At 39.9% G+C, this 26,433-nt stretch overlaps 1 protein-coding gene across 2 annotated transcripts in view; it reads right to left on the bottom strand.

Annotated features, from left to right (window-relative positions):
• RAB3C (RAB3C, member RAS oncogene family) overlaps window positions 1–26,433 on the bottom strand; it is a 306,210-nt gene that overhangs the window by 33,878 nt on the left and 245,899 nt on the right. For both annotated transcript variants that reach the window (XM_033179628.1, XM_033179627.1), the window contains exon 4: window positions 7,952–8,076. In XM_033179628.1, coding sequence (XP_033035519.1) covers window positions 7,952–8,076 — 125 coding nt within the window. The remainder of the gene's footprint in view (window positions 1–7,951; window positions 8,077–26,433) is intronic.

Genomic DNA, 26,433 nt, shown 5'->3' with positions numbered 1-26,433 from the left:
CTTCAAGACTTGGTTGAGACATTGTCTCTGCAGTGTGCCCTTTCTCAGAGCCTCCAAACAGGGACATTCTTAATCTTTTAAGCTCCTCTAGCACTGAGTCCATGCCTCTATTACAACAATTACATGCTGTCTTTTGAAAGTCTTTGTTTATGTGTCTCTCAGACTCTCCTTTGAGGTGACAGAAGTTTGGTCTTATTGTTTCCTAACTCCTAATGCCTGGCCAATAGTTGGTGCTCAATAATACTGAATAAATGAATAAAGTCCCGTAAAATATACATGAGTTCTATTTTGAAGTGTCTATCTCCTGCCCCCCAAAAGAAATAAACTCCTAGTGTGACCCCACTGCAGTTTAAGAAGAGAATCTTTGGCTCATTTATTTCAGCTCAGTGGTTGTTAGCAATTCCAAGTGGACTTTGCTAAATTCACATTGGTCCTAATAATTAGGTTCTGTTGCATAACCTCATACTCCTCTTCTGATCCCAATAGCCTTCTGTAAAATGTGTGCACCTATTGGCCACATGGGGACTAGACTAGGGTGCATGAAAGCTTCAGCATGAATCCATCCTGGAAGACCAGCTCCCTGTGGCCGGGCAGCACGAGTCCCACCATGAAGGGTGGAACCAATTACAGCTTCCTTCTGCTGGCTCTCTGGGCTAATCTGCCTCTTGTTTTTTCTGTATATCAGTGGTTCTCAATCATGCCTACACATTGGAATAAACTGGGACTTACAAAACATACTGTTGTCTGGGTCCCAGCCCAGAGATTCCAATTTAGTTGGTTTGGGATGCAGCTTGGTCACCAGGATTTTTAAAAGCTTCCCAAACTATTGAAATTTGTAGCCAAGATTGAGAACCCTTATTCTATGTCCAATCTTCCTTCTAGATTTGTTTCCTTGTCCCTGCCTTGGGTTTTCCTTATTTTATTATTATTATTATTTGAGAAATAAGCAAGGTCCCCTCAATGTGCTGAGGCCTAGCAGTGACTCCTGATATCCCTGCGATTCCCAATATCAGCAGTCTCAATGTAACAAACAAGCAAATAAAATAGCGCACTCTCTAACACCTTGGTTTTTAGTCATTCAGATGAGAACTGCCCTAAGTAGTTCTGATTATAGCTTCCCTGAAGTGGTGCTCTAAAGGTAATGAAAAATTGCTGTACAATTCAGTGGTAATCATCTCAGTATAATCTGGACATAGAGTGAGACACCAAGAATTTCCAGAGGTTTCTTATAAAGCACAGCACACTTAGCTAAGGTGTTTTTCAGTGTATTAGTTGGGGAAGTTCCAGAAAGCTGAGCACATTTTGAAAAGAGAAATTATGCATTTGAGTAAGGTTGATTTAGGATAATTTATCCTTTGTAATCATCTAGTTATTTTCTGGCATCTTCCATTGGATTGTGTGGAACACTGAAAGATTGTGGGGTCCAAGGTCAGAGTTTAAATAGGTTTACCAGTTACATATGCCTTATCTTCCTCCTGGACTTTAAGATAGAAAACTGAATTCAGTTAAGACCTATTGTGGGCTGGGCACAGTGGCTCATGACTATAACCCCAGCACTTTGGGAGGCTGAAGTGGAGTGGGAGGATTGCTTGAACAGGAGTTCCAGATCAGCCTGGGTGACACAGTGAAGACCCTGTCTCTCAAAAAATAAAAAGGAATTAGCCAGGCATGGTGGTGCATGCCTATATTTCCAGCTGCTTGGGAGGCTGGGATGAGAAGATTGCTTGAGTCCAAGAGGTCAAGGCTGCAATGAGCTATGATCATACTACTACTGCACTCCAGCCTGGGCAACAGAGCAAGATCCCGTCTCTCTCTCTAAAAAAAAAAAAAAAAAAAAAAAAAAAGACCTATTGCATGACTGAAGATTGTACTTGTACCAAGGGTATGATGACTGAAGTGGAGCTTGGTGGTTATGGAAGGTATGATGCTGCTATCACAATTTTTCCTGGTGGAAACTGTATAAATAAAACTTGGTTGCTTATGGCTAGAGCATATGGATCCAGAAGTTCAGGGCTTCCACCACCATACGATTTCACAATGCAGTCAATGCCTTTCTCTCCCTTACCAGGGTTGGTAGTGAGAGACTAGGGTGATTTAAACTGAAAGGTTCATAGGAGTGAATTAGAGAATCCTAGAGTCAGAGTTCCCAAATCAGGCATGCTGGGGTCATTCAGTCTCAGCAGAAATCAAGAGCATAGTTCGTAAAATCCAAGGAGATAGACTTTTCTGGCTAGGTTATAATGTTTCAGTCACTTCAGTCATCTTGTCTCTGAGAGTGGTGCCACAACAGACGATATAGCATGGTCAATACACCTAAATTCTTATGCTTGGTGACACAGAAATATCGCACAGAATGCAAACTTCCTCCGTTAGCCGTGGTAGATCTGACTGCATAGACCTTTGGGAAGTAATTATATGTCCTGCCTGCACCACCTTCCACTTTCAGAGATAATTGGTTCCATTAGTATATTCTTTGTTAGGTGAAAGAATATCCTTTTTCATTTGTCTTAAATTTATCTCTTTCTACTTCAAGAGACTATTGCCTTGAAGAAATTGCTAAATTAAGCCAGTATTTATCAAATCAATATGTTTCAGAGTATACAGACATAGAATGTGTCTTCACATCTATGTGAAGACTTTTCATCAGTCTTCATTTTCCAAAAAGACAAGTAACTACCCATTCATAGAACTTCGTGCCTTTCCTTTATCCTCTGAGTTACACTCAGCCCTATTTACATATTCATAATATTTGAGTCTATTTCTGATACACAGTCCACACGTTAAGCTCCGTGAGAGGGAAGATAGACGTTTTATGACTCTGCAGTATTATTATATATATTTGTCAGATGAATAATCAAAAGAGCCATTAAATCGGAAAAGAAGGGAAGATAAATTACAGAGCTTAGAAAAAATGTCAAAATATAAGAATATTTTGTACTTTCAGAAATTCTCATGGGGTTCTGTGCTGGACAAGGGGGAAGGGTACAGGGGATGAATCTGGAATTCAGTAATACATATGTTCAGAAGCCGTTATGGTAATTGTTTGAATGGAAAGAATTGGGAATACTATATGTTACTTGTTTTAGGAAGAAATATTAATGCAAATTAAAAACACTTTAAGATTGGCTCCTTATAAATTATTAATAATGACTTCTCCCAGAAGCAATTTTAGTTTCTCTGCAGTCTTTGGTTCTCTGACTACATTTTTGGAAAACAGGAGTTTCTGCATTTGCTGCCCTTTCAGAGTTTGTAATAATGGTTCAAATATTCTTTCACCTGTGGTTTCAAGGCAATACAAATCCATTCTCCTCTATAAATTTCTTTCTTTGTTCTTATTCCCAGATAAATTACTTCTATTTTAGGAAAATCTATCTTTAATTGTATCTCCAAATTTTTTTCTTATTTAACACAGTAGTTGTACATTTAAAACTTAAATTATGAGATTGCACATACATAAGTACCATACTATACATTTAATATAAAATTTAAAAACATTCTTATATATTGTTATAGGTACATACATATAGACTAACTGTTAAAACATGCATGAAGGCCAGGTGCGATGTCTCACACCTGTAATCTCAGCACTCTGGGAGGCAGAGGTGGGCAGATCACAGGGTTAGGAGATTGAGACCACCCTGGCTAACACAGTGAAAGTCCATCTCTACTAAAAATACAAAAAATTAGCCGGGCATGGTGGCACATGCCAGTAGTCCCAGTTACTTGGGAGGCTGAGGCAGGAGAATTGCTTGAACCCAGGAGGCAGAGGTTGCAGTGAGTCAAGATCGCACCACTACACTCCAGCCTGGGTGACAGAATGAGACTTCATCAAAAAAAAAAAAAAAGAAAAAAATGCATGGGAAAATAACAACAGCTATAGGGTAATGTCCAGCTCTGGCAGCAATTCCCTACCCTCTCTAAACACTCACTTCCCACAAAAGCCAGTGTTCTAGAAATTTAGTTGTACAAAAGTCACAAAAATATTTGTTAAAAATGTAGATTCTAGCCTTCAACTTCAAAAACTCTGATGCAGCAGGTCTGAGTTGCGTTGTGAATGTGCATTTGAAAAAGAACCCCAGCCGATTCAGCTGCAGATGATTAGACCACTACTTTAAATCAGAAGTACTGAATATGCACAGCTGGCAGGTGGATGTTGGCGCCTGAAGTGCCAGCGTGAGGTCAAGCCTGGAACATGATTTTGCAGTCATTAGTCTGGAGGTGGAGTTAAAACCTTGGAGGGGATGGAAACATCCAAGGGAGGGTGTAGAGAGAGAGGAGAGGTGGACTGAGGAGAGAAAGCCAGAGTGCAGGAGACAAAAAAAGGAGGAGGAGTCTACCAAGGAAACTAAATGCAAGTCTGGAGAGGGAGAAGACGAACAGAGAGCACCATGTCATAAATGCTGACAAGGCAGCATTCAGCAAGGAGAGGTGCTCAAAGGATCAAATGAAACAAAATGGAAAGGGAAAGCCAGAAAAATGCTCTTTGTCTGTGTAGTCTGTCTCTGGCACTACAATGTTTGCTCCTAAAAGGCAGGGTTATTTGTCATTGCATTCCCAGTAACTGGCATATTGTAAACACTTAATAAATGCTTGGTGAACTAAACTGGATTGGGACTGACAGTTGCCATATAAGAATTTTTAAAGAGCTCCATTACAACTTGGTTCCATCCAGGACCCTCATTAGGATGAGCAAATGTTGTCCAGATAAAACAATCCACAATGGAGAATTAATTGCAACCAGATAGATAAAGCAGTTATTTTGAGTCATCTGCCAAGATGTGGTAATGACATTTAAAAAACAATGTGCAACCTTTGTGTGTATGTGATGGTATTCTGAAGAATAAAATGTACAAGTAATTAAAAAACAAAGCAAAGACCTTTAAAATCTTTACATTTAAATTGTGAGAGCATTTTAAAGAAATGCAAATGGTCTCTCATGATCATTTGTAGAAGCATGTGTAGCCATGAGGAGAACAAGCCACATTAAATGAGGTAAATGACTCTCCAAGAATGCACATGTGTTGGTTGCTATGACAACAGCTGGGTTTTATTGAACAGAGAGCAAAAAATCAATTAGAAACCATTGGAAGAAACTGAACAGGAACATAAAACATTCTGCCTCACAATTTCAGGAACTTTGCTACATCTGTGTACTGAATGGAAAGGGTTTGTGTGCACGTCAGCCGATGGAGCAGTAGGAAAGACACCCTCTTGATGCATTTCCATCATCCTAACATCCCCTTTCACAATCTGGTCTTCTAAATATCCAAGTAATTTATTAGAGTAGTAAAAAATTTAGCCAGTTGCCTGCCTCCTATGTATCAATGACATTAAACAATTCTTGGCTTGGATATACACATATTTTTTGAACCAGTTTTCATTTTTATTCATAGAGATAGCCTACATCTGTGTAGCAGTATTTTCCCCAACCTGGCATGTGCCCAGCTAGTTAAGAAAACACAGGAAGACAGGGGAGAGACCGTCTTGGGAAGCCAATCTGCCAACCCTCTAAACCTCTCCCAGATTTCCTCCCTCTCTTTCTTTGGGGATCTACTATTCTCCATTCTTATCTTTCCTAAGATAAGGAGGTCCTAAGAGGATTAAGAAAAAAAAAATTATCATTTTTTCAGACTCCTCATATTGTTTAATCGGTAGACTGGGAAGAGGCCCTGTGACAGAGATGATAACTTCAAATGCAGCCACAGGAGACCATACACCAGCCACGTAACTTTCTTCTGGGTGGCTCTAAGAATATTTGGTGGAAGGGTTCTTGTGGCCATCCAGGGATAGATTTTAGTCTAAGGAACTCATTAAGCTCATGAGAAATGGTTAAGATTTCAGAGTGAACTGTACTTAGTTCAGCTATGAGATGATCAAGAGGAAGAGTAACCCAATGAGAGGGCCTTTGCTTTTCTGACTTATGTTGCACAACACCAGCAGATTAATCCCAAAGCATCCCCTTTATAACAGTGTTTTTCTTTCTTTTTTCTTTTTTCGATTTTTTTTTTTTTTTTTTCGAGGCAGAATCTCACTCTGTCTCCCAGGCTGGAGTGCAGTGGCGCGATCTCGGTTCACTGCAAGCTCTGCCTCCCAGGTTCACGCCGTCCTTCTGCCTCAGCCTCCCCAGTAGCTGGGACTAGAGGCGCCCGCCACTACACCTGGCTAATTTTTTGTATTTTTAGTAGAGACGGGGTTTCACCGTGTTAGCCAGGATGGTCTCAATCTACTGACCTCGTGATCCGCCAGCCTTGGCCTCCCAAAGTGCTGGGATTACAGGCGTGAGCCACTGTGCCTGGCCTATAACAGTGTTTTTCAAATTATAGATTGAGACACATTACTGCTTCCGGGGATCAACTTAGTGGGTTGGGACCACCATTTAAGAAAAAAGAAGAAAGAAAATTAAGACAGAAAACAGAGTGAATCTCATCAAGTAAAGTTAAAATGTGTTTTGTGAAACTTTTGTTTCATTCTCTCTCTCTACATATGTAAGTACTGGGATGCTAAATTGAAAGTATTTCTTACTGCAGGTCCTGACCAAAAAGGTTAAAAGTCAAACTCTTCTTTGCTAAGCATGCCTCAGTATTTTCAGTGGTCTACCATAAACAAACAAACAAACAAACAAACAAAAAAAAACAAAAAGAGTTCCAACTTCTTCACCTCTAGGATTGGAGTTGTTCCCCAAATCCACAACTCAGTTCTGCAACTTCATGCTAGGTTCTCACTTTTCTATTCACTATCATTTCACCTTATGCTCATCTCAATGTCCATGAATCACTGTGCCCCTTACTCATAATGCCTCATCTCCTTTGTAGCAAATTCTACTCTCCTTTAGAGACCATTCAAGCTGTATCTTGCCATTTCACCCATAAGATCTCCATCTCCTCTCATCACTCATCTCTTCCTCTTAGAGTATTCATTTCCACACCTGATGTCTCCAAGAGCCCTCTCTGCCTTGCTCTTTATCTTCCTCTGATCACACTACACTCCTACATCTCCTTCTGGCAATGTTTTTCCCCTTCCTGTGTCTGCCTCCCTCTCCCTGTTGCTTTCCTGTTGGCGTCTGCCTTGCAGCTTACCTCCTCATTGACCTGTTTTTGTTGACTTGTATTTCTGCTTCCTTGTGTGTATCTCCAGTCTTCAGTCTCCACTTGATTGGGAACAACTTGTGCCTAGGGACTGTGAATCACTTTTTTGTATCCCCCATGATGTTTGGCATAATATAAAGCATACAACAAGTACCCAGTAAAAATTTCTTGACTCAGTCAATCAATCATCATCATCATCAATCCCTCCTTTGTATTAAATCTCTACCCTACTCACTCCAGCATTTTTCTCTTTAGATACAGTGTTTTGTGTTTGAAACGGCTTTGCCATTTCTGAAGCTCTTTCATATCTATTGTCTCATTTGATCTTATCTACAAGGACTTGGTTAAATAGGCATGGGCTATGATACACATTCTTGAGAGATGGGGTGACTAAGTCTCAAAGGGAATTGTGACAGTAACATGGCTTATCAATGATGTCACTAGAATCAGAATCTAGGATGTGACCTATTCTGTGCCATTATCCTCCTCCAATGAAAACTTGAGAACAATAATCACTCAATAAAATAAAGAGCTCACTGAATGCAAAATAGAGTATGGAGAAAAAAAAGCAAAAATAGTGGACAAGGCATAACCTGTGTTTCTCATGGAATAAGAATTTAAATACAGTGTACTAAGACCAAAATTCTGAGTATAATTTTTGCTTCTTTAATTGCACTTGAGCTCTCATGATGCCATAGTAAGTGGGAGAAAATATATTGTCCACTTAGGGAGGATTATGTTGCTTTCCACTGCTAGATTGAGAAACATTTCATTAACTCCACCCTGACAATTCACTGGGACTCTGTACAGTGTTACAAATAATAAGCAAATTCTCTTTCTTTTTAACTTATTAATTTATTTCTTACCAAGCTGTTCCCCTAAATGTTGACCTCGCTCAGTTGAGATGACCCGCTCGTCTTCCATATCACACTTGTTCCCAACCAGAATAACCTGGGCATTATCCCAAGAGTATGTTTTGATTTGGGTTGACCTAAAAGAAAAAGAACAAGCATGACATAATCAGAGGAAAGCAGAACAGCATAAAATGAAGGAGAAGAAATACATTCCACAGATGATGATGATAACAAGAGGGAAAAAAACCCCACAAAATCCAAATGCCTGACATTTAGAGTTAATTAGTTCAGTGCAATTTTACCCTTCAGATACTCATCAGAGATTGCATGAGTCAAAAATCAAGGGAAGAGTAGAGGTGTACTAATAATTATTTTGTACTTAATGAGATTAATACTACTACTGATTCTTCCTTTCCTCTTTTACCCCCACCTTATGTAATACCTTTACAGTAGGATAGCCAACCATCCTGGTTTCCCCAAGACTTTCCCAGTTTAAGCAGTAACAGTCCCATGTCCTGAGAAACCCCTCAGTTTCAGGCAAACTGAGATGGCTGCCCAACCTATTTACAGCCTATCACACAAAAATAGTATTTTCCCTTATCACAGTAACAACTCAAAGAGCTAAAGCAATGGGGCTTAGGAAATCTGGGAGAAGTGATAATTTTTTAAAAAAAGAATCATGAGAGCTAATATGTTTATGCCTTACCTTTATAAGAGAAAAATGTCAGGTTGATTAATGTCAAAATTATAATATAATGAACTGGCATTTTAAGTTGCTATAAACAGGATATTTAGAATTTAGAATAAGCCTCAATTATGAATGATGACACAAATAACCAACTTTTGATTTTGGAACTTAGATAATAAATGTAATAGTTTGCTTTTGCAGGTATTGTTTTTTTAAACCTGGTTAGCCAGTAAGTTTATTGTTTTATCTGAAAAATCATCCTAAAACATTGCTTGTTTCAGCTCTCAGAGCCTGCTCCTGAGCTCTGAGGAAGCTTTCCTTCTTTTGAGCTACCTGATCTTTCTTCTGGGCATGGGACATTTTGGGATGTTTCCACCTGTTGTTTTTAACTTCTTTCTTGGGCATCTCATAGTTTGGGTTCTATTGGATAGCAACATGAGCTTTTGTTTTTTGTTTTATTTATTTATTTATTTGAGACAGGGTCTCGCTCTGTCACCCAGGCTGGAGTAAAGTGGAATGATCTTGGCTCACTGCAGCCTCAACCTCCTGGGCTCAAATGATCCTCCCACCTCCTCTCCCTGAGTAGCTGGAACAACAGGTGCACACCACCACACCTGGGTAATTTTTATACATTTTTTTGCAGAAACAGGGTTTTGCCATGTTGTCCAGGCTGATCTCGTACTCCTGGGCTCGAGCAGTTCACCCACCTCAGTCTCCCAAAGTGCTGGGACTGTGAGCCACTGTGCACAGCCAATATGAGTTCTCTTGTTTATCTCCTCCATCAGGTCTAAAGTGATGCTGTTCTTCATGAATGGAAAGAACCATTTCTTGTAAGCATCTTCATCTGCTTCCTTAGGTAATGCATGTAATCTGCATCCTTCTGATCCATGATGTGTTTCCCATGCACTTCTGCATTCAATTCCTTGCTTTCAGAATCACAAACATTGTCTGGTACGATGAGGGACAGAACAGCCTTCATCAACAACTCCCTTCAAGGCCCCAAAAACTTTATTGCCAGTGATGGTTCTGGCAAGGCCTACATCCAAAGAGCAGGTGAAGGCACCAGGCTGACATCAATGCTTTCCATATTGCATTCATCTCCAGTCATCTCCACTTGGCCTTCATAGATCTTGTCCATGCCAAACCTACCAAGAAGCCTGTGGGCCAGTAGCAGGTCAGTATAATGTGCTGCAGCATAATTTGTCAGGCCAACCTTCACACTTTATTTTAGTAGTTCACGTACCATGTACATATGCTGCACAGACTACTCCTTCTATATGGGCATAAGCAATCTGACAAATGATATCTCTGTTTGTTACACAGATTATCACCCTGTATTTGAGTGTGTTGTATTTATTTTTATCCTGTATCACCGAGAGTTTTTGAGCATAGCAGTCAATTCTACTCTCTTGTCGTCTCCTAAATTTCACTTGGTATCTCTTAAATAGGCCTTATTCTTAACAACTTTAACAAACTCCATTCTGCAGAACAAAGACCCTCATCCACAGTTTAACACAGACCTGCAGGCCCACCAATGCCCAGCAGAGAAAAAGCACAGATATTTTTCGAAATACTTAATATCTGTTGCATTCATGTAATCCTTAGAATAACTTAAGGAGAATATTATTATTCTCAACTGCCCATATCCTCAACTGCCCATTTTACAGTTGAGGAAAATGAGGCATAGAGAGGTTAATTGCCCAAGATCACTCAGCCAGTAAAGTGGCAAATGTGGGAATCACGTTCTGACAGTATGTCTCTCAAGCCTGTGCTTTAAAACGTGTTTCCATAATGCTCATTAAAAGTTCAAAAAGTTAAGTTCTAGTGCATTTATTGTTATCTAGAGGAAGCTGAGAGGAACCTATCTTCTTTCATTCTCCCTTTGTATCAGTCACATTTTTATTTGAGAACAGTCTAAGATAGGTGGGAAAGACATATTGCCCGGTGGGTGGTCAGGACGGAAATACTGAAATGTTGAAATGTAAACCAATGATTACAGTTTGAAAAAAAAATAGATTTGTAACATGTCAAAAAGTAAAGCTTGGGAATGGTGTTACAAACAATAGTCAAGTGAAGGATTACTGAATAGAAAATGGCAATGAGATGTTCTCAACTTGAAGAGGGAATAAAAAGCAAATAGTATAGCTTTTTAAACTGCAGCAGGAGAGTTTTCAATGAGCTAAGATCACTGTTTCTCCTTCCTGAGAAGAAAGGAAAGAGTGAAGAGGCACATAGGGTTTTATTTCAGCATATTCCCCTGAACCAAGTACATCTAAGTTTTCAAATGAGATTAAATTATCTGGGGAAATACATTCTTGATACCACCTGGACATCTCAGAGTCACAGCATATTTTTTCAGAACAATATGACCTTTCTAATTCTGATACCTAAGTTAATAATATATTCCCTTAGCAACAGTGAGATTTGGCAGGTATCTATAGACTGGAAAAATAAAGACAGAACTTTTAAACTCTATACTTTTTCCTCACTTAATCTTATGTGTGGAGAATATGAAAAATGATGCATTAATAATGAATTAGGGTGTAAAATAAATTCCACTCTTGGAAACACTTTAAATAAAAAATGTTAATATATTTTTACAAAGGAAGTCAAAAGTTTCTTTTAAAGGATCTCACATCTGATCAGATTTCTTTATGTAATTAAAAGAAATGGTCTCTTTGTTCCTATAGGTCTTGTAAGCCAGGGACTTGGAAAGGCCCTGGGTAGAGAGCCTTTATGTTAACAGAAAAAGTTTAATCCTGGTAATAAAACTAGAAATCAGATACCCAGAGTCAGATTAGTGACAAGGGGTTCACCAGAGAGTGTCACAATTGTCCAAGGAAGGAGCTGGGGCCAGGATGTTAATGACCCAGCTTCTGAGTTTCCTGAGGACAAATGAGTGCTTGAGGAAATTTGGCACTCTTCTGACCTGGGCCAGTACATCCTATTGCTGACTGTATAAACTCAAGTCAGGCTGTGCTTTTGTGAAGGTCAGGAAGGTGCATAACTCACAACCCACTAGCTGATTCATGTCCCTTAACCAAATTAATGGAATGCTTGCTTCTACCACTAAACACATCTGAGTATCTCAGTTCTGCTGACATAATAATAACCCATGGGGTCTCAGGCTGCTGTAATAGGTTACATTTATTACATAAATATATTTATGCATATACAATTTTCCCTGTTCCTCAATGATTTATAAAAATATGTGACCAAGAAGAACATACTTTTTTGGCCATGATTATATGAGATCCATCCTCTTCATTTGCTCTTACATAAGAAATATTTCAATGTAACCTCAAATTTTCTCAATTGTCAGGGAAATAATGTAAAATGAATACTTTCTACAATTACCAGGGAATTATAAAGAATCATTAGTTTGAAAGCTTACAGAGCCAAAGGAGACCAGTTTTCTTTTTAATGAAATAAAAATTGTGGTCTAGCGCATTTGTGCTAAGATGAACAAAAGACTGATTTGCCATTAGAGTTGGTTAATTTTATGATTGAAATTGGGGTTGCAAATGTTCAATGTTTGACTTTGGTTTTGACTACTTGGACTTCCTGATGTTGTTCTGCATCAGCAGAGCAGGGAAGGGAGCTTTAGGCACAGTTCCACCATCAGCAAGAGGGGATCAGAGCCATGCTGGCTGGTTTGTGAATTACCACCTATCATAAAACCTAACATAAATGATAAGATCAAAACTATTTTACAATGGCCAAGAGCAAAAGGATGTAGCAAATTAAATTATGTCAGCTTCTTGTTGCTTTGAAATTCCTTTCATGTATTCTGAAAGATTTAGCTTTTTTAAAAAAAGTTTCTGTGCTTAGTGCATGGTAGGTTAACATATAAGATCTACTTGTATCTTCCCTTCTTAGGTCCTGTAGAACACTATGTTGTTACTTTGCAAGAAAATGTAAAATGATGGTCATTACTCCAAAATAAGTACTCATGTTGCTAATATGAAATTTATACCTCTTTCTGCCTACACAATAACTTTCTATCCATGTACTAATAACTGTATGACTTTGGCAATATAAGCAGCTATGACCAAGTTAGTGCATGTACGAGTAATGAAATCTACATTTGGTATTGCTGCATAGTGATCATAATAAGCCATTGATGAAAAGGCATATCTCAGTGTCACAGAATTTTTTTTTTTTTTGAGATGGAGTCTTGCTCTGTTGCCCAGGTTGGAGTACAGTGGCTCACTGCAACCTTCGCCTTCCAGTTTCAAGAGATTCTCATGCCTCAGCCTCCTCAGTAGGTAGGATTACAGGCACACGCCACCACACCTAGCTAATTTGTGTGTGTGTGTGTGTATATATATATATATATATTTTTTTTTAGTAGAGACAGGATTTCACCATGTTGGCCAGGCTGGTCTTGAACTCCTGACCTTAAGTGATCCACCTGCCTCAGCCACCCAAAGTGCTGGGATTACAGGTGTAAGCCACCGTGCCCAGCCATAGATGTCAAAGTAAGAAACACTGTGCATCTTAGAATTTGTAAAACGCTATTGTGTTCTTGATATTTCTTTTATGTAGGAAGATCTAGGTTGAAATAAGAGCTGAGTATTCCTTTAACCAAGGAAAACTTAGAGATGAGGAAGTATAAGCTCCATGAGTTGAGAAAGACCCATAGTTATGCATATTTTGTCAACACCGAGCGTCAGAAGAATGTTGGGATTGTAATTCAGTTCCCATCCCTTCCAACTCAGACTCAACAATTTATTCAGCCAGTTTGAGAGAAAGCTCTAAAACTAAGTGAGTATGGGGAAGTCATTCTGAATTGTTTAGTTCAGTATATTCATCTGTAAAATGAGACTATTATTTTACATGCTCTGGGGCTGTTGCAGACCAAATATGGTTTGAGGTAGGGCCGCACTGTACTTTTTAAGTTGCAACATCTCGTTACAAATAGAACACATTATTAGTCTCCTCTTGGGCAGCCAGCTGCTCCTCTTCCCAAATCCAGCTTAATTAATCGTTTCTAATTCCTATAATTGAAATAACAATTGGATTTTTTTCGTTGAAGAGTGTCAAATTTTGTTTCCAGTCCATATCTCCAGGCTGAGGTTCTATACAAGTAAATTTCCAACTGGGAGTAAATGACCTTCCCCTTATGTGTCTATCAAGGGTATGACACATGTTTGCTCAATAAATCCTCCTTTCGCATGGTATTTATATGTATTTACCTTTTCACCATTAGATGTATTTTGTGAAATTTCTTACTTGAGGGATGCATTTCCTATCATCTCATGAGAGGGAGTGTCTTATTTCTTTGTTGGGGAGAGACACACGCTGAAAGCGAGTGGCTGTCACCAAACAGTATACATGTGAAAAGATGATTTATTTCTGAATCACTGCAAAAGATCCTTTGGGGTAACTGTCAATCTCAACAAGATTAATGGAATCAGAAGCCATATGCTGGTCACCATGGTTACTCTGCAAATGGCAGTTAACTCAGACCTTACCAGTACCAGATCACAGTTACTAAAAAGCCTGTTATTTACTTGCCATTTAGAAAAAAAAAAAAAAAAAAACCTCAAGCTTTCTCTCAACATTTATGTATAAACTTAAAAGAGAAAGAGAGGAGGAAAGCATAATTTATTCCCATTTCAGTTCTTATCAAATGTTAAAGTGGAGTCTCAAAAAAGCTGGGATGAGACATCAAGATAAAAGAGCTTTTGATATTTTACGTTTCCTATATAAACAACTGAAATCTAAACAGAATCAAATAATTTCAGTCTGAAGAGCTATAAACAAGTGAACAAATCACATTTCTACAATATTTCTAGTATTCCTTCTCTGCTGTTCTGGGTGTATAAGTAATCGCCTGTGAGTTCAGCCTCTTCTCGTGGAGAATGACAGACTTTTTCTTAATCACAATGTTCTGAAAAACAGTCCAAAAAATGCACCTCAGTGGCCCACAAAAACAATTGTCAATTAGGCTCTGATTTGGGATGTATGTGGGAATACAAGGTATCAGAGAGAATATGACTCACTCTTCCTCACCCAGGGAAGCTCAAACAGATCTTAATAACACGCCCTTTCTAATTCTGGAAGCTCATATTGCTCTACTGCATCCATTTCCCTTATTCTTTTTAATATTTAGGAGCTTTGGCTTTTTAGTGTCACACCCTACTTCAAGTTTGTAAAGAAACTTCCCAACCTCCTTTTGCTTATCACATACAATTGGTCCTTTTGTTATTTTTTTCACTTAATTTAATCATTTATTTATTCAATATTTCTCAACCTTCAGAGAGCTTTTAAAAATTAGCCCAATTCAGAAATATTAATTTAGAACCTCTAGAGTCTTCATCAGAGGTAGTACAAAGAAATATCCAGGTGATTTGTATATGCTATCAGGGCTATTACTGTGATGAATCCCTTCAACTACTTTTCTTTCTAGTTTTTAAATAATCTATTTCTTTATTTCCTAGCTAACCCCATAAAGTACTTGCACGTGATTTACAAAGATATATACAAAATAAAAAAAATTTAATGAGAGTAATACTAAGAAACCAGAAATAGGAACATAATAAAGTCTGATTAGTTACACATGCTATAAATACTAATAGGTAGTTTTAGGAAGTTGAGGGGGTAGGCTTTTTTTATGTATATTAACTCATTTATAAATAACACATTAAAAAAGGAAAAATTTTAAAAGATATCCTTAAAAATGCTCTTCAATATTTGATATAATCTTTTATTATTTAGAAGAATAGGTTCATATGTTTTGGTACAATTGCTACATTCTTATTACAAATTCTAACAATAGTGAAAAGCTAAAGGAAAAACGATCAGAAATCTCACTATCTGCACATCTCCACTATTAACATTTTGGTGAAAATCCAGTAGTAGGTTGTATTACAGTTCTTACTTAGTCATTATTTCCTTCCCTGTAGGTGTTCTCTATTTCCTTGCCCTACTAACTTTGGGTCTGGCCAATGGAATATAAGGAGATTTGACCTGTGCCACTGTGACTAACAGACATCAGAGGCAAGATGAGCTTCCATCAGCCCTCTTGGGTTCTTATTCTTTATCTTGGGAAGAGCCCATCTCAGAAAGGGGTTGTTCTGTCAGTTTATCCCAGAAATGAGATGCCCTAAGGAACCCAGCTGAGTTCTGCAGACATCAACAAATGTCAGTCAAATCTAGAAAAGCCCAGTTTAACATAGCACCCTTCATATGGCCTTGGCTTACCTTTCTAGCTTCTAGCTTCAACTTTCTAGCTTCTAGTTTCATCTCTTGATATCCTCCCCCTTCCCTCCAATTCTGATATGGGCTTTTTAATTTCTTTGATTTTCCCATACATGCTATATTTTCAGCAAGTTAGGCCTGTGACTATAGGTGGTTTCAGGTTTTGTGAGGTCTAAAATTCATAACAATTTGAGGGCCCAATTTAAGAAAAATGCAAATTACAAATCATAATTAAGTATGGGATATTTTGTACCAGACACTATCTATATCCCCCAGGCCTTACCACTTCTGTGCTTGTTGGATGACTTCTAACTGTCAGTATTTGCATGTCTTTGCTTTATAGCTTTCACCAAAGCAATGGAAGGTCACTCCACCCATCAGGGAAGGTAAAATATAAAAGGAAAATAATACAATCAGGGGCAGACCTGAGCCAATGACTGACAGGAGTTGGAGTATAAATACCCCAGCTCCCTTTCTCCTCAGGTTGTTACCATACTGATTCTCAGAATTTTTAAGAAAGATTGAGCTCTGGTTACGCATAATGGTAGCTGGCTTGAACACACACCTTTTATTGGCTGTCTTCCCTCTCATAGCCCACTTACCCTCCTGCTATGGGTATTTCTTGCATGTCCAACATAAACTACTTGTGTGCAACCTCCTGTCTCAGAGCCTGCTCTGGGGGAATTACTAAGACACTAAGAAGAGAGTTGTCTTAGTAAGGGGCCCAAAGTTTAGCTGTGTTCTGGAGCTGGCAGTATGGCTGAAAAGCACTGATTATGAAATAATTTCATCCTTTTTTTCAAAGAGCCAGTTTATGGGTATACCACTAAACTTAAGCTTCATTAGTTTTGCAAGAAATCACCCGTAGCCATCACATGTACCATCTGTCTAAAATACATTTATGGCTTCTGTGTCAGGCCCTCTCAGTCTCTTCCATCTTCCTCTGGGTTAGCTGCCACTCATGCGGGCCCACTTATGCCTTGTACGTCACTCAGTATAACTTTTTCACTTACTCACATCCCCCCTTGACTATAGGTACCATGAGGACAGAGACCTCAACTGTGCATTCATCATTTAGTCTCCAGCAGTCAGCAAGATATATGGCACATAGAAGGTACTCAAACAGTAATATAGAATTAGAGATTGAATAATGAGTGAATGATAGACTGAATACGGCAAAAATGCCTCACTCAGAATATAAGCACAAAATAAAAGAAGAATTACCATCTTATGTAATGCCAGTGTCCCAATGCATCCCTTTTGGGATGTGTTGCTGGCAGCTTCTTTCACAGAACCTTTTATACACTGACACTGTCCACAGTAAGGGAAGGCAAGTGTTCACCCCATCACAGTCTGCAAAGGACATCTGCATGACTGGCTATTCATCCCAGTCTGGAGAAGCCACCTTTTCCTTTCTGATCTAGCACCAATAGTTAGGATGAGGATACCTTAGGAGTGACTTAGCACTTTGACATTGTGGAAGAGCTGCTTTGGAAGGGCCCCAGTCCATCACCTTCATTTTGGAGATGACAAAGCTGAAACTCCAAATGTGAGTGACTGAGATGGCTCAACTACTTAGTGGCCAATGTGGGTCTATATCCCAGGGCTCCGGTGAATGCTCGTCCTCAATGTACTGTCTGCTTGCACAAGAGGGAAAGTGCCTACATTGTGTTGAATGTGGAACTTGGTAAGAAATTCATATGCTTGATTATCTTTTAAAGTAGAAAATAATATATCTCCTGGGTGTTAGGCAGGAATCTAGACCCAACATGGCGGCATTACCCTGCGTAGCAGGCCTTTTGTTAAAGACTCCCTTCACCCTTGTACACACCCGCAGACTTATATGCATCAGAGTTCCGGCTGGGCAACCACACTCCCCCATGACCTGCAGCTCACCTGCATTCCACAAGTTCGTAAACAGCAGTTTTGGTTAACAGTTTCCAAAGACCCCTTCCTCATGACCCTTACTCAACTCCTGCCCTAGCAGTTTCAAGACCCCCTAGGCCCTGTTTGCACAACCAGCTTCCCTACCTGTTGGGCTATAAAAAGTCCCTACCCTCCTCCCTCAGTGCGACTTCCTCACTTCCTCGGCCTACGCCTTTGGACCGAGGAACCTCGCCTACAAGCCCTAATAAAAGGTTATTCTCACTGTCATTTGCCTTGTGTCTTCGTTCCCGGTTCGGCTCCATCCTCAGTTTACCTTTACACCAGGGAAACCAAAAATGCTTGAATCTGCATAGATCTAGGAGTGTCAATTCAGCTGCATGTGGAAGCAAGCAGAACTGGATGTTCTGGAAGGATCTGTTTGATCCACCTCTCCGTGGTCTGTTGCAGAGAGCCAGTACTGAAAACGTATTTCAAGAGCTCAAGAAGAAGTGTTATTGATCCACCTAGTCCTGGAACTACCTTGCACCACATCCTATTCTCCCTTATCAGTCTAAATCTTAACTTAGACCTATTTCCATCACGCCCGTCTTATAACTTCTGATCTCCTAATTTTATAAAATGTCAAATTCTATTTTTTAAACCATATGTGTGGTAGAAACAACTGGACATTCCTTTTCTTTTTTGCAAGAAAGAATAACAACAACTAGATGAAGCAAGTGTCAGGCCTCTGAGCCCAAGCCAAGCCGATGCATCCCCTGTGACTTGCACTTATACGCCCAGATGGCCTGAAGTAACTGAAGAATCACAAAAGAAGTGCAAATGCCTTGCCTCGCCTTAACTGATGACATTCCACCACAAAAGAAGTGAAAATGGCTGGTCCTTGCCTTAAGGGATGATATTATCTTGTGAAATTCCTTTTCCTGGCTTATCCTGGCTCAAAAAGCTCCCCCACTGAGCACCTTGTAACCCCTACTCCTGACCGCCAGAGAACAACTCCCCTTTGACTGTAATTTTCCTTTACCTACCCAAATCCTATAAAACGGACCCACCCTTATCTCCCTTTGCTGACTCTCTTTTTGGACTCAGCCCACCTGCACCCAAGTGAAATAAATAGCCATGTTGCTCACACAAAGCCTATTTGGTGGTCTCTTCACACGGACGCGCATGACAGCAAGGATCACCCTTCTGGACAACAAAGGGAGAGGAATCAAAGTCTGACCTAGGAAAAGGTAAGACGTTCCTCAGCTCAAGGATGCCTGGGTGATGCTTTCACAGGGCAAGTCCAAAGTCATGTTGTTAGAAATAAATACCCTTTTCTCAAATTAGACAAGATTTATATTGTCCTGGGGGAATTAGTGATCTTTGGCAAGATATACTTCCTTCTTAGGTTAATGGTAAGGCAATCAGGCTTGCTGAATAGGAAGCTAAACTTAGAATCCAGTACCTACTTGCCCTCACTTAGGAACCAGAACCTTCTCCTCCCACTTTGTAGTCCTGGTGGCTGAGAAGAGATGCTTCACACATATTCAGCCAAAGCCTGAACACCGAGGTTTGTGAGATATTAAGACAGGACCGAGGAGGAAGAAACTTCTTTCTCCTATGGGAGAGTTGGGATTTTCAAGGAGAAGGAGAGGGACTATGAGTTTGTGGATTTTGTGGAACGTTGAGATGAAATCTTCAGGAAAAGGAGAAGAAGGTATTAAGAGAAGAAGAGAACCAAAGGAGAAAACTTGCTGAGGCCTTTTGAAGCCCAGGACTGTGAAGCCTCTTTTCTAGGCAGGGAACTGGATATAGTGACACCTTCTCTTCCTCCAACACTAAACGACTCTTTTGAGATCTCACTGTCAGGAAAGATTGTGAAAGACTTCAAAGTGGGCAGAAAAGGTGACTGGGGGCCCTGGTCGGTACACCTTTCCAGGTTATCTCTGCTTTTCATCATCTTTGAGCTATTTTATAGCTCTGTAGATGGTAGAAAACCAATAATAACACAAGTTCTTGCAAATAGAAAGCAATGCCAATAAATTGTATTTGGTGGAATGCATCTGATTCTCGCTCCATGGGTATTAACCCATTTTGTAACTTGGTAAATTCGTTTCTGCATTCCTGATTGCCTGTATGTGTGCATTCACTGAATATCCTCTTGAGCCTATGCAACATCTTACTGGTCCCGTCTTTAAGTCCAGAGTTAAATAATATCTTTTACATATATTTATTTTACATTTGGATAAAAGCTGTGGTTCTATCATATATATACATATATGTGTATATATATACACACACATATAGATTGTATATATTATATACACACATATATATTTAAATTAACCATAACAACTTAACAATACAATTGATAAGGAAGGCATGTGCTTGGAACGACTAGGCAACATGTCCATGAGAAAGGGTGGTAAGCACTGTGACCACAGCAGATACCCAAGCTGCAGCATGCATAAAGACCCACTGGGGAGCAGCAGCGAGCAACACTCCTGGCACGAAAGGCAGACTGCAGGCCTTAAATATCCTGTTAAGTTAGCAAGGAACACCTTCTGAGATGAGGAAGATCCCTGACTTGCTAACCCACATATGCAATATTGGTCACTCTAGTGGGAGTCAGTGTCGTGCAATAATCATAAATATATAATGATTATACGTGTAATATATAAATTCAGACATATAACAATAAAGAATTAGTAATATAACAGTGGCTTCATTTATTAAACCCTTACTTTGTGCCAGGCCCTATGCTAAGTGCTTTGCCTTTATTATTTCATTTAATTCCTACAACAACCCTTTAAAATAGGAACCATTGTTTTCCCCATTTTGCAGCTGAAGAAAGTGCAAAATAAAGACTTATAAGGGTAAGTTACTAGAAACACTCAGATAACATATAACAGAACTGGAATACAAACCTTTCCAATGGAGTAGGAGCTCAAAGTCCTGGGTTCCAGTTTTTGTAGCTAATTAGGAAAACCAAGACTATTTTCTCAGCTTTTCTGAACTTCTACTTCCTCTTCTATGAGAGGAAAGAATGAAACCTACACATTTTGCAGCGAAAATTTCTTGAGGATCAAATGAAAAATGTTCATGGAAGAGTTTTCAAAACCACAGAGCCCCTATATGACTGGAAGGCATCAGTATTACTGGTAAGCTGATATTATTAATTATTTACATGGTATTGATATATTATCTCAAAACCACTCTCTAAACAACACTCACTGTGATTTTCCTTGCTGTTTTGAAACCTTTAATTAGAAAAGGTTAAAGTGGAAAACAAAAGCAAAATACTGTCCGATTCTATTTCCCTTCAACAAATGCATTGTCAGGCATGAAGAAAGATATGGTCTCTGCTCTCAGGGAGCTTGCAGTCTGGCTCCACACCAAGATCTTGCAGATATACTTAAATCAGCAAGTGTTTGTTAAACAACCATGCACAAGACACTGGTGTCTACACCATATGGTGTTGCTTTTCAACTTTAGCAGGCATTAGAATCACCTGGAAAGTTTGCTAAAACCCACTCCTGCGCTCCACCCCTAGATCGTTTCATTCAGGAGGTCTGGGGTGGGGCCTGAGATCCTGCTTTCCCAACAAGCACCAGGAATGGGATGGGGAGGAATGAGGAACAGGGACTGGACCTCTGGGAAGTGGAGAGGTGGGAGTTTAGGCTTATACAACTCTTTCTGCCCCCTTTTGTGACCCTGGGTTGTGTTCTTTGTCATCTGCTCCCCTGCCCCCACCAGCCCCCATCTCTTTTTTCCTGAACACACAGTCACATCCAGGTTTTGTGAGAGGCAGGATTTTCTTTTTTCTTACTTGCCACAGAAGAAAGATGAAAGGTGAGTAATGCATTTTCTTTATGACTCCCTTATTTTGTGGATGATGTTGGGCTCAGAAAGTCAGTAGCTTTCAAGCATTAAAAAAAATCATGAGTCTTTAAATATTCGTAAGTGAGCTTGAACCTCCATGTCAGGAAAATGCCTAGACTGAAGCAGAGGACCATGGGTACTTGAATGGGGCTGGAGTCTCTGGGGTGAAGAGCTGAGGGCCTTTCAAAAGGGCTGAGGGGTGAAGGCTGGTCAGGGGGCACCATGCTTGGTAATGGCAGTGGGAACCTGTGGTGCAGTGGAGGGAAGAAGGGTCTGGGGATTGGTCCTGGGGCCTGCATCAGTGTTTCAGCTTTCTGAGTTTAGCTCTGACTGTCCTGGGGTAAAGTGAGAGAAAGGGGGTGGGATGTAGGTAAGGGGCCTCCCAGCCAGCTCTGTATCTTGGGGAAAGGGGAGGGGAGAAAGGAGTAAAGGAAAATGATATGCAGGAAGGCAAGGAAAGATTATCCTCAGGCCCCAGTAATGGACTTCATTGAGGACTGTTGTCCCTTTCCTAGGCCTTGGGTTTTGGTAAAACAGATTTGGAAGAGCCAGAACTATCTGTTTTCTTTCAATACTACATTTGCCTTTGTGACCCCTCTCATTAAATGTTTCCAAAGCATTTTTTAATTGATTGTCATAAAAATCACTACAAAATCCTCTCTCTCTCTCTCTCTCTCATACACACATACACACACAATCTAACCTTTAAAATGACATTGTTTTTCAAATGAGCCAGAGCAAAGAGGTTTTGTCATTGTAGAGAACTCTGGCTTCAGGAAACCAAGAAATGAGAAAAGGCCAAGCTCCACAGTTGCCGTTTGCCCTTGGTTGTAGAGAGTAATTGCTCTTCAGTCTTTCACACCTCACATCAAATAATGCATCCTGTAATGGGTTCAGCTGCAGGCTGTGCATCCAAACCATAGCACTTTTGCTTGTATATTTTATCACAATGGAGAAGTGGTTCATTAAACCCTATGCTCAGTTCAGAGGCTCAAATTAAGTCCTGGTCTTACTGTGCCTCGGTATGGTTAGAATGATCCATGTTCACACCACATTCCTTGGAGGCTGACAAGGCCATGGTTGCGCCATTTTGGTGGGAGCAAATTTCAGAAGTGCACCATTAAAATAACTGAATAAGGGGCTGGGCACGGTGGCTCATGCCTGTAATCCCAGCACTTTGGGAGGCCGAGGCGGGCAGATCACTTGAGGTCAGGAGTTCGAGACCAGTCTGGCCAACATGGCGAAATCCTGTCTCTACTAAAAATACAAAAAATAGCTGGGTATGGTGGTGCACGTGCGTAGTCCCAGTTACTGGGGAAGCTGAGGCAGGAGAATTGCTTGAACCCCAGAGGTGGAGGTTACAGTGAGTGGAGATCACGCCACTATACTCCAGCCTAGGTGACAGAGCAAGACTTCTCAAAAAAAAAAAAAAAAAAGTAAAGAAGTCAAGCTACAACTGACGCCTAAGAGCAATACATGAAGTAAAAGCTGTAAAAAGATGTATCTCATGCCTATATTACCATCCATTCTTGAAGTATACAGGTATCCTTCTGCTGCTTTAGAAGGAACTGTCCAGTATTACTCACAGAGAGAGAAAGAGAGAGAGAGCACACAGAGTACTTTTGTACCAGTAGAAGCACTTTTGTCTCTTGACCACTATTTTCAAGGTGTGCCTGTCATTTGTTTGCTCTTGAATATGTTTTTCGCCCTCCCTGTGCTGTGCCCTATACGGTAAGAGGCTGACCCTTGCAGTCTGTTTTCCTGGCTGTCTTGCCAGCTGGTTTCTGATGGAAGATACTGGCAGGAGACTGGACAGAAGGAGGAGGGGTGAAGCTGAGTGTTTCTCCCCGGCTTTCAGCAGCTTCTCTAGGAGGGGCAACAGCTCTATTGTTTCACTTCTGCTGGGTGGCTGCCCCAGCCTGTGGGCTCAAGGAACACCACAAACATCTGGGCTGCTTTACTGCTCCAAGTGTTCTGCAAGCTTCATCTGCCACAACAACGTGAAATGGAAGAACAGTAAATAATGAAGTTAATGTAACTATCAGCTTTCCTAGCTGTCTACTAGGTTGCAGTATGTCTTAGCACAGGCTGCTATAACAAAACACCATAGACTGGGTGACTTAAGCAACAGACATTTATTTCTCTCAGTTTAGAGTTTGGGATTTTCAAGAGCAAGGTAAGGCTGATTCAGTTCCTGGTGAGGGATCTCTCTCTGGTGCAGAGAGATTTCTCTTGTGTCTCTTCCTATAAGGGCACTAATCCCACAGTGGTGTGTGTGTTGGGGGGGGGCACCCACATGCCCTGGTTTAAAACTAATTACCTCTCAGAGGCTTGACCTCCAAATACCATCACACTGGGGACTGGGGCTTCAACGTATGCATTTGATGGGTGGGGACACAAAAACCTGCATTCATTTTCAAGTTTCAAGCTCAATAAGAGGGAAATATGAATTTGGGGAGTTTCCTGTAGTGTCTGAAATTCTTCCACTGCTTTTCCTGCCTAGCACTAACTTTTAAAAAGATTCAATGATCATATACTGTACATTTTTTAGTTTGTGTTTCTGCTAAAGTTTTTTTTTTTTTTTTCCTGAGAAAAAGAGCTTTTAAAACCAGAAATCCTTTTTTCTTTCATCAAAAGTCTGCCTTTCAAGGAGGCTTTAGGCACAAATTATTCAGTGACATTTTGAAGTCAAAAGTACCTTTGCCAGAGACAGCCACAGTTCTGCAGGGGGTCCTTCTATTTTTATATGAGAAGAAACAATTTTTGGTCACAATTAAGTATTTCAAACTCAAAATAAGTATTTTACCCCAGAATTTAATATTCCTTTTCATTCATGCATAGTTTTTCAGCTACACTGAGTATTAGCATTCTCTGGTATGTCACATGCTTGAATTTTGCTGGGCTTTTGCCCTTGCTGTGGCTTATGCTAGAATGTTATTTGGTAGAGAAGCTAGTGACATTATCATCTTATGTTAATGCAAATGCACTGAAGATAAAGAAAGTCATGGCTACCAAATTTGGTACATGAAATTGGAGTTATATGTTTGCTCTACAAATAGGATTTTTATGAACCTCACCTTTGAAATGCTAAGTCAAGAGAGTAGAAGAGTTATGTTGCTGATATTAAAAGCTGTAACAAACCCCATGGTTATGGCTAGACATGTTATTAAATACCATAATATTCCAAATAAAAGTAGACCATGGTGAACAAATAAGAAAGAGCATCCACCATATAGCAGAAAATAATTCAGTCGGCACAAAGCTTTTCAAAGTGGTTAGATTTAAGTTTAAATCAAATACAAATGAGATAGGATAATATCCCTTCTAAGTAATTCTATTATTCACCTCATTATAAATTTCTTAATTGTGTTAGAAGTCAAAGAAATTGGAAATTGAAAAGAATTCTTGGGCCACTTAATTTAGCTACCTGCCTCTATAAGATTTGCCCAATGGGTTTACGTACCAGATCAACCTAAAATAATAAGGCTGGGGGATACTTCAATAATCTGATTTAAAATGTTAGTTTTATTTCCTGAAACAGATATCCAATTTTCTTGTCTTTAATTTTATCTCTGAGCAGTACCTTTTCTCATTTGGAGTCAGGAAAGAATATTTATTCTTTCTGCAGCTTTTCTCTGTGTACTGTGTCAAATTCTCCAGAAATGCTGTATCACGTTTTGTCATTTCACAATTCATTTGTTTTGCATGTAACCAACTAAAGTTATTTCAAATATCTCAGTAAACACTAGAGTTTTAGAATTTGGAATACATTGGTTTTGCTGACCAGAGTCTGTATTTTTCTACATTTACTATTATTTCTTTCTTTTTTATTTTATTTTATTTTACTGGAGAGTATTCACTGTGCTATGGACTGAATTTTGTATCGTCCTCCAAATTCATATGTTGAAGCCCTAATAATACCCAACGTGATGGTATATGGAGGTCAAGCCTCTGGGATGTAATTAGATTTAGACAAGGTCATATATGTTGCCCCCCACCACCATCGTAGTTTTAGTGCCTTTATAAGAAGAGGCATAAATCTCCTACTGTCTCTCTACCATGTGAGAATGCAAGAAGGCCTTTCTCTGCAAACCAGGAAGATAGCGCTCGCCAGGAACTCAGGCAGCAGGCACCTTGATCTTGGACTTCCCAGACTCCAAACAGAGAAATACATGTCTGTTGCTTAAGCCACCCAGTCTATGGTATTTTGTTACAGCAACCTGAGATGACTAAGACATACTGCATAGTACCTGCAACTTAGTATGCAGCTTTCGGTGTTCTCAGAGCTCACAACATATATCCATTTAGCTGAAATTAATCTTTCTAAAGTTGACACATTATGATGGGAAAATCTCTAGCTATATTAACTCTCTAGGCAGAGACAGATCACCTGCAGTCAGAAAGGTCTTGCTTCCCATCTGCAAAGACCATCCAGGCCATGATGTCCTTTTGTCTGACATGCTGCCTGCTGCTTTAAAAAGCAAATCACTGGCCGGGCGCGGTGGCTCAAGCCTGTAATCCCAGCACTTTGGGAGGCCGAGACGGGCGGATCACGAGGTCAGGAGATCGAGACCATCTTGGCTAACATGGTGACACCCCGACTCTACTAAAAAAAATACAAAAAACTAGCCAGGCGAGGTGGCGGGCGCCTGTAGTACCAGCTACTCGGGAGGCTGAGGCAGGAGAATGGCGTAAACCCGGGAGGCGGAGCTTGCAGTGAGCTGAGATCCGGCCACTGCGCTCTAGCCTGGGCGACAGAGCGAGACTCCGTCTCAAAAAAAAAAAAAAAAAAAAAAAAGCAAATCACCCCAGGAAAAGCAAGAAGCAGCAAATGTCTAACGGATTCACATGA

This window comes from Trachypithecus francoisi, unplaced genomic scaffold (genome assembly GCF_009764315.1).
Source record: "Trachypithecus francoisi isolate TF-2019V2 unplaced genomic scaffold, Tfra_2.0 Lachesis_group2, whole genome shotgun sequence".
Taxonomy (NCBI): domain Eukaryota; kingdom Metazoa; phylum Chordata; class Mammalia; order Primates; family Cercopithecidae; genus Trachypithecus; species Trachypithecus francoisi.
Note: the sequence above shows the minus strand (reverse complement) of the source record. Positions and strands in the feature narration are given on the sequence as shown.